The sequence below is a fragment of the Pecten maximus genome, chromosome 7 (genome assembly GCF_902652985.1).
Source record: "Pecten maximus chromosome 7, xPecMax1.1, whole genome shotgun sequence".
Lineage (NCBI taxonomy): Eukaryota > Metazoa > Mollusca > Bivalvia > Pectinida > Pectinidae > Pecten > Pecten maximus.
The window spans coordinates 7798546-7812337 of NC_047021.1; the positions used below are offsets into that span (position 1 = coordinate 7798546).

At 37.2% G+C, this 13792-nt stretch overlaps 1 protein-coding gene across 1 annotated transcript in view; it reads left to right on the forward strand.

The window, feature by feature from the left end:
- The first annotated feature begins 250 nt into the window (after nt 1-250).
- The window catches only part of LOC117331489 (protein jagged-1a-like), a 29347-nt gene continuing 15805 nt past the window's right edge, over nt 251-13792 (forward strand). The window contains exon 1 of the mRNA XM_033890224.1: nt 251-458. Coding sequence (XP_033746115.1) covers nt 414-458 — 45 coding nt within the window. The 5' untranslated portion in view covers nt 251-413. The remainder of the gene's footprint in view (nt 459-13792) is intronic.

Below are 13792 nucleotides of genomic sequence, written 5' to 3' on the forward strand. Positions count from 1 at the left end.
CCGATCATATGGTCGTATTCAGCTTAACATTTTAGCTGTGCATTAACAGGGACAATGTAAATGCAATCACATTTACAAAAAACTGAAACCATTGTAAAACACTTAAATCATCCTTTCTATAGATCTTCCACGAAAATGTCTTCTCTTCACACTCCTCCCCCTTTCCCCCCAAAAATGACATGCCTACTGGAGATCGTGTGACGTAGCCAAGTATTCGTCACGCGATATCACCAGATGGGGAGTACGCGGAGTGCTGTGACGCCTTGTTTACTCAGGTTTGCACATTAAAAACGGATGTAGAGGATTGGGCAGTCATTGACCACTTACTGGTCTTTAGTTCGCTTAAGTGACCAGTCGAGTGACCACATACTGGATTATTGTTGGAATTTTGCCTTTACACAGAAACAAGAACAATGAACCCATGGAGAGTTTTGCTTGTTTTGATTTCTGTACTGAAGGTAAGTGCATTGTTTCTTTTAATGCTGTAAATATAGATTAATTAAATCTTTCAAACCTGGCGACATTAAATGAAAAATACATAATGTGCTACCTGAATACTATTTAGATGTCTCAAAGACCTTGTACATTGATCTCAGGAATAAAATGAAGGATGCAAGATTGAATTAATTATCGAAGTGAAACCGAGAGACATTTCCTATAAAAAGACAAGGTTTTGTGATTCGGTCCTAATTCCAACTGCTGATAACTTTATTAATATCAATATCCTCGCACCCTATCTTTCTTATGCTAGACACGAAATGTTCATATGTTGTTTTATTTTGATATATTGTACAATATATATGATAACACATATTACGTCTCACATAAGTTCTGGGTATGAACTTCACCCTTTAAAAACAAACTATTTTGATGGTATAATGGCGGGTAATTGGCCTACATATTCTAACTGAGATTTCTGGGCCAATTTTACGTAAAACGATCCCACGCTTACTAAATTGTACGTGGCCTGTGTATCATTTCTGTAACAAAATGTATCAGAAAACCGATTGCAGTGTAGACGAACAGTAGACCCCTTACAATTAATTAAAAACCCACAGAAAGCTTAAGTTTGTATCAATAAATGGACAAGGATAGTTGATGACCACAGAAGAACCATAACAAAGTAAACAAGCTCGACTAAATTGTCCCTCTAAATACACCAAATGTACCTTTAAAAGTCCATGAATACCAAGATATAGCGCATAGGTGGTCGAAAAAGAAAAATCTTGAGTGGAAAAAGAGTTAAATAATAACATGAAAACTGGCAGGTTTTCCCCAAGTTAGCATATTTTGAACAAAGGAACATATAACGGCAGCATAATTAGGTGGAGTTTTGTGTAAAATGTATTTAGTATTGTCAGAAATAGGACATGTTTATGTGATGAGACAAATGTAGGTTGCAGAACTAAAACAAATATAGCCTTTTTTGTAATTATTGTATGTCAAAAATGTAAAATTTCCGTACTCAAAACCTGTTTATATCCACCATTTCATGAAATTTAACACCAGTAGATTTAGGTTTTGTATAACAGATACCATCTGTATATGTGTAGTGTTGACTGTGGTAGCATGAGTAACTCAGCTGTCAGCCTCTTCATCTACACCTTACCACGTCGGAAAACCTCTTGTCACTGTACGATAGAAAAAAGACGGTTTGGAGGAACCAATTCGGGATGATAATTGTTGATGTGATAAAAAGTCAAACGTTTACATTAGTCTATTTCAAATTCTTGTTATTTGTTCTGAATATTGTTAAAGTTTGGAACCCTTGTGGTAAGAGTTCGGGACTATAAAACAGTTTAAAACCGATCATTGGTTCATGATTCAGACCGTTAAATCTTACTGTCCCTTAAATACAAATGGGCATAAACTATAGTAAATATGAAGTCATACCTCAGGAACAATGTATATATTACATCCCCCAGGAACAATGTACATGTATATTACATCCCCCAGGAATAAGATACATTACATCCCCCAGGAACAATGTACATAACATCCCCCAGGAACAATGTACATAACATCACCCAGGAACAATGTCTATTACATCGCCAAGGAACAATGTCTGTTACATCCCCCAGGAACAATGTCTATTACATCCCCAAGGAACAATGTACATTACATCCCCCAAGAACAATGTACATTACATCCCCAGGAATAATATACATTACATCCCCCAGGAACAATGTATGTTACATCCCCCAGTATCAATGTACATAACATCCCCAAGGAACAATGTACATAACATCCCCCAAGAACAATGTACATAACATCCCCCAGGAACAATGTATGTTACATCCCCCAGTATCAATGTACATAACATCCCCCAGGAACAATGTACATAACATCCCCCAAGAACAATGTACATAACATCCCCCAAGAACAATGTACATAACATCACCCAGGAACAATGTACATAACATCACACAGGAACAATATTTATTACATTTTTACCAGTGAAATATCGAAAATTATTCATTCTATAAAAATATCATTTTTTTCTGATTTGACCAATCAGAACACATCAGAATATTTGCATATATAGCTCTCCGTCATATTAAATGACGTCATAATGCGTGATAGAATACATAACGTCACGTTTTGGCGTACATTTGTGAGCTGTTGACAGTGGACCGCAATGAATTTTGAGAGAGATTGAACTGCCTCGGTATATTTTGCTATAAAATGTAATAAACAGAATATATAACAGTATCTTCAGTAAAACCCTATATATATCACTCGTGTCAATAAAAAATATATAATAAAATATGAAGTCATCATCCAGGAACAATGTCTATTACATCAAAAAAGGAACAATGTACATTACATCACTCAAGAACAATATTTATTACTTTTTTTACCAGTGAAATATTATAAATTATTATAAATAGTAAAAATTATTCTTTCTATAAAAAAAATCATTTTTTTCTGATTTGACCAATCAGAACACTGCTTAAACGACAATGGTGAAAATAAAGATTTGAATCTATAACTCTCCGTCCATTCAAAAGAAGGAAGTCAAATATTTTGTTAAGTTCTAGACTGGGTCTAGAGTGTCCGCGGACATTTTTTTAACGTCCCAAACATCAATAACTCATAACCCTGGTATACGATATTGACAGAAGTTCTATATCATTTCGTTTGCAGACGTTTGCATTGTTATTGAAAAATTTAATGTAGACAAATTGACAAAGACTAAGGTCATGGGCAGTAAAGTACCTTAAACTCTAATGCCAAGTTGATATGTTGAGAAAATTGAAATATGTACTGAAGGAAGAAACATGTGTTAAATATACATCGAATGTTATATCATTAATTAAAGTCATAATCCATGTTATGACGTAACAATCTATTTAAGAAATAATTAACGATGATTAGTGTATTATTGCAGGATATACAGCGAGGACGAGGATATTTTGCAATTGAATTAATAACGAAGGCCGCAGGCCTGAGTTATTAATTAAAATTGCAAAATATCCGAGTCCGAGTTGTATATCCTGCAACAATACACGAGTCAAAGTTGATTATTTCTATTCTACCATGTACTGTTTAGTTCTGAGATCGACCTCTTTCTAATAGAAAAACAGCAAAGAAACCCCGAGAAAACCTCTTGAGTATTGCATAATTTGTTGATGAAATATACAGGCAATACAGTACTACGATCAAGATAATCTATTACATGGCAATGATTTTGAAAATTAAAAAATAAGGGGGATAAAAAAAAAAAGGGGGGGGGGGGGGGGGGGGGGGGGGGCTTGGTAGGATTCGAACTCGCGTCGTGATAAAAAATTATTGAAAGACTAACCCATTAGCCCACTCGGCTATAGTAACATTTTGTTAAACGGGTGATTATTAGATATATAAAATTGTTGCAGCCGTGAATCCCGACCGTGTATTATTGGCACGAGCGTGGGTTATTGGAAAATAATACATGGTTTTAAACCAATCAAAACTGGCGTTTTATAGCAAACATGGTAGAATTCTGATAAGCACACTCATACGTATATCAAACTTTAGCTAGTGGCTATACAAGATATTACATCGGCGAATTCACTACATAACAGGCCGATTATGTGATAAATGGATTTCTTCTAAAGACAATTTAACAAATACCGAAATATTTGTTTTGCCTTTCCTTTAGATCATGATTGTTTTCTATCTGCATCTTCTTAATTCTCGTAAATACTTCAGCCGTGAAATACCTTGCATATTGATGTTAGATCTTTGTCATTTCCTTACAGCCTTAAAATTGTATAACCTTGCAACGAAGTCACATCCTTGTGCCTGCTTCATATTACACACGCTTAACGAATGATTCGGTAAGTTCCCAAAATGTTGACAGTCCTGTTTGTTTGTTTGTTTAAATAAATTTTATTGCAGATAAAATCAAATGGATTGGACAAAAGTTGTACAACTTACTTACGTCCTTTCCGTAACAAGGGGATATATACAAATTTTGTCACGCAACATATTATTTGAACTTATATTGTATTTTAACGAAGACGGAAATAAAGATAGAAAGGGGCAGAATAGATAAGGAACATCAACGAAAACAGAATGTGGAGTATTGTTAGACGAAGATCGAGTATGTGGTTTATCTAAGTCCATGTTGTCATTGTGGCGAATACCACGGGCGTCTGCTTCTGGTTAGTATCTGGGGTCTCGGAACCCAAATTGTCATATATACATGCATGACATTTTAACTGGTCCCTAATCCCAAACGGTTATTTACATACATGTAGTAGGACATTTTAGTCCCGAACTCCAAATGGCCATACACATCCATGTAGGACACATTTTAACGGGGTCCGGAATCCCTGTTCCGTTCCAAAAGGAACGCTGTGGTATGTAAATATCGGCTCTACGAAAACTCTTACAAATAGTCACAGAAAAAACCCAACATAAACAACGCGTTAAAAAGTTAGGTAAACAAAACAGTACAGAATATAATCTAACGCTCATGTACTTTCCCATTGTGATCCACCATACCAAACTACATCGTCGGAATCCCAATCTGCTCTTGATGATTGACCCAAACAAGAGCAGACGACGATGACCAAACCACGTACATTCCGGCGGGAAATATAAACAGGCGGAAGTAGAGTGTCATGACACGGCGACCTTACGACAACGATCTGGTCTAAACACATTTTCAAAAAATGTTGAAATTTTTTGTCAACACTGCAAACCACAAAAATAAGTTTAATAGGGACACGAGCTCATCTTGTCTACAAGTGTGCGCATGGAGATGCTATTGAGCTTCGGCACACATAGAGGACCTATCTTGACCTGGTACTTGTAGTCCCTGAAACCTGAGCAACCCTTTACTCTCTTCACATCGAAAGTGTTGATTCACATAATAGCATTGTCACGTATACGGATATATAATACAATGAACGTATGGAGACGTCCCCGGTAATACTTACATATAAATCTTGTTTTTTTTGGCTATCATCTATTATATATTTTACGAATATCTTGCTATAAATGCAAGATATTCATAAGATATATAATAGATGATAGCAAAAAATATATATTTTATAGTATGCATTTTAATTAAGATTATACAGAAAAATACATGATTTCGCCTTCAATTGGAATACAACTTCTAAGCATTTAAATCATTGAGCTGTTGTCCAGCCTACATGTAACTGTAACAATTTCAAGGTTTGTTCATGTTAGTTACATAAGATTTGTCATCTTAACCAACCCCCACCCCCACCCCCCGCTTTGTTCTGATCATTACGATTTCTATTTGATGTCAACATAAGCCCCGATTAAGCTTCATAATTCCAGGGAACACGAAAGCTTATCGAAAACGTAATCGTGTGGAATTCCACGTATGTGAAATAAAGTAGAGGAAGTGTAGCATGTGTTATATACAGTAGGGGAAGTGTAACACATGTTATATACAGTAGGGGAAGTGTAACACATGTTATATACAGTAGGGGAAGTGTAACATTTGTTATATACAGTAGGGGAAGTGTAACACGTGTTATATACAGTAGGGGAAGTGTAACACGTGTTATATACAGTAGGGGAAGTGTAACACATGTTATATACAGTAGGGGAAGTGTAACACATGTTATATACAGTAGGGGAAGTGTAACACATGTTATATACAGTAGGGGAAGTGTAACACGTGTTATATACAGTAGGGGAAGTGTAACACATGTTATATACAGTAGGGGAAGTGTAACATGTGTTATATACAGTAGGGGAAGTGTGACACATGTTATATACAGTAGGGGAAGTGTGACACGTGTTATATACAGTAGGGGAAGTGTAACACGTGTTATATACGGTAGGGAAGTGTGACACATGTTATATACAGTAGGGGAAGTGTAACACGTGTTATATACAGTAGGGGAAGTGTAACACGTGTTATATACGGTAGGGAAGTGTGACACATGTTATATACAGTAGGGGAAGTGTAACACGTGTTATATACAGTAGGGGAAGTGTGACACGTGTTATATACAGTAGGGGAAGTGTGACACATGTTATATACAGTAGGGGAAGTGTAACACGTGGTATATACAGTAGGGAAGTGTGACACATGTTATATACAGTAGGGGAAGTGTGACACATGTTATATACAGTAGGGGAAGTGTAACACATGTTATATACAGTAGGGGAAGTGTGACACGTGTTATATACAGTAGGGGAAGTGTGACACGTGTTATATACAGTAGGGAAAGTGTAACATGTGTTATATACAGTAGGGGAAGTGTGACACGTGTTATATACAGTAGGAAAGTGTAACACATGTTATATACAGTAGGGGAAGTGTAACACATGTTATATACAGTAGGGGAAGTGTAACACGTGTTATATACAGTAGGGGAAGTGTGACACGTGTTATATACAGTAGGGGAAGTGTGACACATGTTATATACAGTAGGGGAAGTGTAACACGTGGTATATACAGTAGGGAAGTGTGACACATGTTATATACAGTAGGGGAAGTGTGACACATGTTATATACAGTAGGGGAAGTGTAACACATGTTATATACAGTAGGGGAAGTGTGACACGTGTTATATACAGTAGGGGAAGTGTGACACGTGTTATATACAGTAGGGAAAGTGTAACATGTGTTATATACAGTAGGGGAAGTGTGACACGTGTTATATACAGTAGGGAAAGTGTAACACATGTTATATACAGTAGGGGAAGTGTAACACATGTTATATACAGTAGGGGAAGTGTAACACCTGTTATATACAGTAGGGGAAGTGTAACACATGTTATATACAGTAGGGGAAGTGTGACACATGTTATATACAGTAGGGGAAGTGTAACACATGTTATATACAGTAGGGGAAGTGTAACACCTGTTATATACAGTAGGGGAAGTGTAACACGTGTTATATACAGTAGGGGAAGTGTAACGCGTGTTATATACAGTAGGGGAAGTGTAACACATGTTATATACAGTAGGGGAAGTGTAACACGTGTTATATACAGTAGGGAAGTGTGACACATGTTATATACAGTAGGGGAAGTGTAACACGTGTTATATACAGTAGGGGAAGTGTGACACGTGTTATATACAGTAGGGAAAGTGTAACACATGTTATATACAGTAGGGGAAGTGTAACACATGTTATATACAGTAGGGGAAGTGTAACACATGTTATATACAGTAGGGGAAGTGTAACACGTGTTATATACAGTAGGGGAAGTGTAACACGTGTTATATACAGAAGGGGAAGTGTAACACGTGTTATTTACAGTAGGGGAAGTGTAACACGTGTTATATACAGTAGGGAAGTGTGACACATGTTATATACAGTAGGGGAAGTGTAACACGTGTTATATACAGTAGGGAAGTGTGACACATGTTATATACAGTAGGGGAAGTGTAACACGTATTATATACAGTAGGGGAAGTGTGACACGTGTTATATACAGTAGGGAAAGTGTAACACATGTTATATACAGTAGGGGAAGTGTAACACATGTTATATACAGTAGGGGAAGTGTAACACATGTTATATACAGTAGGGGAAGTGTAACACGTGTTATATACAGTAGGGGAAGTGTAACACGTGTTATATACAGAAGGGGAAGTGTAACACGTGTTATTTACAGTAGGGGAAGTGTAACACGTGTTATATACAGTAGGGAAGTGTGACACATGTTATATACAGTAGGGGAAGTGTAACACGTGTTATATACAGTAGGGGAAGTGTGACACGTGTTATATACAGTAGGGAAAGTGTAACACATGTTATATACAGTAGGGGAAGTGTAACACATGTTATATACAGTAGGGGAAGTGTAACACGTGTTATATACAGTAGGGGAAGTGTAACACGTGTTATATACAGTAGGGGAAGTGTAACACGTGTTATATACAGTAGGGGAAGTGTAACACGTGTTATATACAGTAGGGGAAGTGTAACACGTGTTATATACAGTAGGGGAAGTGTAACACATGTTATATACAGTAGGGGAAGTGTAACACGTGTTATTTACAGTAGGGAAGTGTAACACGTGTTATATACAGTAGGGGAAGTGTAACACATGTTATATACAGTAGGGGAAGTGTAACACGTGTTATATACAGTAAGGGAAGTGTAACACGTGTTACACTTTCCCTACTGTATATACCGTAGGGGAAGTGTGACACGTGTTATATACAGTAAGGGAAGTGTAACACGTGTTATATACAGTAGGGAAGTGTAACACGTGTTATATACAGTAAGGGAAGTGTAACACGTGTTATATACAGTAAGGGAAGTGTAACACGTGTTATATACAGTAGGGGAAGTGTAACACATGTTATATACAGTAGGGGAAGTGTAACACATGTTATATACAGTAGGGGAAGTGTAACACGTGTTATATACAGTAGGGGAAGTGTAAGACGTGTTATATACAGTAGGGGAAGTGTAACACGTGTTATATACAGTAGGGGAAGTGTAACACATGTTATATACAGTAGGGGAAGTGTAACACATGTTATATACAGTAGGGAAAGTGTAACACATGTTATATACAGTAGGGGAAGTGTGACACGTGTTATATACAGTAGGGGAAGTGTGACACATGTTATATACAGTAGGGGAAGTGTGACACGTGTTATATACAGTAGGGGAAGTGTGACACGTGTTATATACAGTAGGGGAAGTGTGACACGTGTTATATACAGTAGGGGAAGTGTGACACATGTTATATACAGTATGGGAAGTGTAACACATGTTATATACAGTAGGGGAAGTGTGACACATGTTATATACAGTATGGGAAGTGTAACACATGTTATATACAGTAGGGGAAGTGTAAGACGTGTTATATACAGTAGGGGAAGTGTAACACGTGTTATATACAGTAGGGGAAGTGTGACACATGTTATATACAGTAGGGGAAGTGTGACACATGTTATATACAGTAGGGAAAGTGTAACACATGTTATATACAGTAGGGGAAGTGTGACACGTGTTATATACAGTAGGGAAAGTGTAACACATGTTATATACAGTAGGGAAAGTGTAACACGTGTTATATACAGTAGGGGAAGTGTGACACGTGTTATATACAGTAGGGAAAGTGTAACACATGTTATATACAGTAGGGGAAGTGTAACACGTGTTATATACAGTAGGGGAAGTGTAACACGTGTTATATACAGTAGGGGAAGTGTGACACATGTTATATACAGTAGGGGAAGTGTGACACATGTTATATACAGTAGGGGAAGTGTAACACATGTTATATACAGTAGGGAAAGTGTGACACGTGTTATATACAGTAGGGGAAGTGTGACACATGTTATATACAGTAGGGGAAGTGTAACACGTGTTATATACAGTAGGGAAGTGTGACACATGTTATATACAGTAGGGGAAGTGTAACACATGTTATATACAGTAGGGGAAGTGTAAGACGTGTTATATACAGTAGGGGAAGTGTAAGACGTGTTATATACAGTAGGGGAAGTGTAACACATGTTATATACAGTAGGGGAAGTGTAACACATGTTATATACAGTAGGGAAAGTGTGACACATGTTATATACAGTAGGGGAAGTGTAACATGTGTTATATACAGTAGGGGAAGTGTAACACATGTTATATACAGTAGGGGAAGTGTAACACATGTTATATACAGTAGGGAAGTGTGACACATGTTATATACAGTAGGGAAGTGTGACACATGTTATATACAGTAGGGAAGTGTGACACATGTTATATACAGTAGGGGAAGTGTAACACATGTTATATACAGTAGGGGAAGTGTAACACATGTTATATACAGTAGGGAAGTGTGACACATGTTATATACAGTAGGGGAAGTGTAACATTTGTTATATACAGTAGGGGAAGTGTAACACATGTTATATACAGTAGGGGAAGTGTAACACGTGTTATATACAGTAGGGGAAGTGTAACACATGTTATATACAGTAGGGGAAGTGTAACACATGTTATATACAGTAGGGGAAGTGTAACACGTGTTATATACAGTAGGGGAAGTGTGACACGTGTTATATACAGTAGGGAAAGTGTGACATGTTATATACAGTAGGGGAAGTGTAGCATGTGTTATATACAGTAAGGGAAGTGTAACACGTGTTATATACAGTAGGGGGAAGTGTAACACGTGTTATATACAGTAGGGGAAGTGTAACACGTGTTATATACAGTAGGGGAAGTGTGACACGTGTTATATACAGTAGGGGAAGTGTAACACATGTTATATACAGTAGGGGAAGTGTAAGACGTGTTATATACAGTAGGGGAAGTGTGACACGTGTTATATACAGTAGGGGAAGTGTAAGACGTGTTATATACAGTAGGGGAAGTGTAACACGTGTTATATACAGTAGGGGAAGTGTGACACATGTTATATACAGTAGGGGAAGTGTGACACATGTTATATACAGTAGGGAAAGTGTAACACATGTTATATACAGTAGGGGAAGTGTGACACGTGTTATATACAGTAGGGAAAGTGTAACACATGTTATATACAGTAGGGAAAGTGTAACACGTGTTATATACAGTAGGGGAAGTGTGACATGTGTTATATACAGTAGGGGAAGTGTGACACATGTTATATACAGTAGGGGAAGTGTAACATGTGTTATATACAGTAGGGGAAGTGTAACACATGTTATATACAGTAGGGGAAGTGTGACACATGTTATATACAGTAGGGAAGTGTGACACATGTTATATACAGTAGGGGAAGTGTGACACATGTTATATACAGTAGGGGAAGTGTAACATGTGTTATATACAGTAGGGGAAGTGTAACACATGTTATATACAGTAGGGGAAGTGTAACACATGTTATATACAGTAGGGAAGTGTGACACATGTTATATACAGTAGGGAAGTGTGACACATGTTATATACAGTAGGGAAGTGTGACACATGTTATATACAGTAGGGGAAGTGTAACACATGTTATATACAGTAGGGGAAGTGTAACACATGTTATATACAGTAGGGAAGTGTGACACATGTTATATACAGTAGGGGAAGTGTAACATTTGTTATATACAGTAGGGGAAGTGTAACACATGTTATATACAGTAGGGGAAGTGTAACACGTGTTATATACAGTAGGGGAAGTGTAACACATGTTATATACAGTAGGGGAAGTGTAACACATGTTATATACAGTAGGGGAAGTGTAACACATGTTATATACAGTAGGGGAAGTGTAACACATGTTATATACAGTAGGGGAAGTGTAACACATGTTATATACAGTAGGGGAAGTGTAACACGTATTATATACAGTAGGGGAAGTGTAACACATGTTATATACAGTAGGGGAAGTGTAACACATGTTATATACAGTAGGGGAAGTGTAACACATGTTATATACAGTAGGGGAAGTGTAACACATGTTATATACAGTAGGGGAAGTGTAACACATGTTATATACAGTAGGGGAAGTGTAACACGTGTTATATACAGTAGGGGAAGTGTAACACATGTTATATACAGTAGGGGAAGTGTAACACATGTTATATACAGTAGGGGAAGTGTAACACATGTTATATACAGTAGGGGAAGTGTAACACGTATTATATACAGTAGGGGAAGTGTGACACGTGTTATATACAGTAGGGAAAGTGTAACACATGTTATATACAGTAGGGGAAGTGTAACACGTGTTATATACAGTAGGGGAAGTGTGACACGTGTTATATACAGTAGGGGAAGTGTGACACGTGTTATATACAGTAGGGGAAGTGTGACACGTGTTATATACAGTAGGGAAAGTGTAACACATGTTATATACAGTAGGGGAAGTGTAACACGTGTTATATACAGTAGGGGAAGTGTAACACATGTTATATACAGTAGGGGAAGTGTGACACATGTTATATACAATAGGGAAGTGTACCACGTGTTATATACAGTAGGGAAGTGTAACACATGTTATATACAGTAGGGGAAGTGTGACACGTGTTATATACAGTAGGGAAGTATAACACATGTTATATACAGTAGGGGAAGTGTGACACATGTTATATACAGTAGGGAAAGTGTAACACATATTATATACAGTAGGGGAAGTGTGACACATGTTATATACAGTAGGGGAAGTGTAACATGTGTTATATACAGTAGGGGAAGTGTAACACATGTTATATACAGTAGGGGAAGTGTGACACATGTTATATACAGTAGGGAAGTGTGACACATGTTATATACAGTAGGGGAAGTGTAACACATGTTATATACAGTAGGGGAAGTGTAACATGTGTTATATACAGTAGGGGAAGTGTAACACATGTTATATACAGTAGGGGAAGTGTAACACCTGTTATATACAGTAGGGGAAGTGTAACACGTGTTATATACAGTAGGGGAAGTGTAACACGTGTTATATACAGTAGGGGAGTGTAACACATGTGTTATATATAGTAGGGGAAGTGTAACACGTGTTATATACAGTAGGGGAAGTGTAACACATGTTATATACAGTAGGGGAAGTGTGACATGTAATATATACAGTAGGGGAAGTGTAACACATGTTATATACAGTAGGGGAAGTGTACCACGTGTTATATACAGTAGGGGAAGTGTAACACGGGTTATATACAGTAGGGGAAGTGTAACACGTGTTATATACAGTAGGGAAGTGTAACACGTGTTATATACAGTAGGGAAGTGTAACACGTGTTATTTACAGTAGGGGAAGTGTAACACATGTTATATACAGTAGGGGAAGTGTGACACGTGTTATATACAGTAGGGGAAGTATAACACATGTTATATACAGTAGGGGAAGTGTGACACGTGTTATATACAGTAGGGGAAGTGTGACACGTGTTATATACAGTAGGGGAAGTGTGACACGTGTTATATACAGTAGGGGAAGTGTGACACGTGTTATATACAGTAGGGGAAGTGTAACACATGTTATATACAGTAGGGGAAGTGTAACACGTGTTATATACAGTAGGGGAAGTGTAACACATGTTATATACAGTAGGGGAAGTGTAACACATGTGTTATATACAGTAGGGAAGTGTAGCATGTGTTATATACAGTAGGGGAAGTGTAGCACCTGTTATATACAGTATGGGAAGTGTAACACATGTTTTATATAGTAGGGGAAGTGTTTTCATTTCAACAAATTTTATTGCAAAAAGCAAAAGGATTTGGCATCAGGCAAAGCCTATTTTAGCCATCTCCAAACAAATCCGGTATGGTACAATGGTAACAAAACATATTAACAGTAAACAACATATTATATTAGTGTATCTCCCCAACCCATCACACATAGTAGAAAGAATCTAGGCAAATCTTCCAGTTTC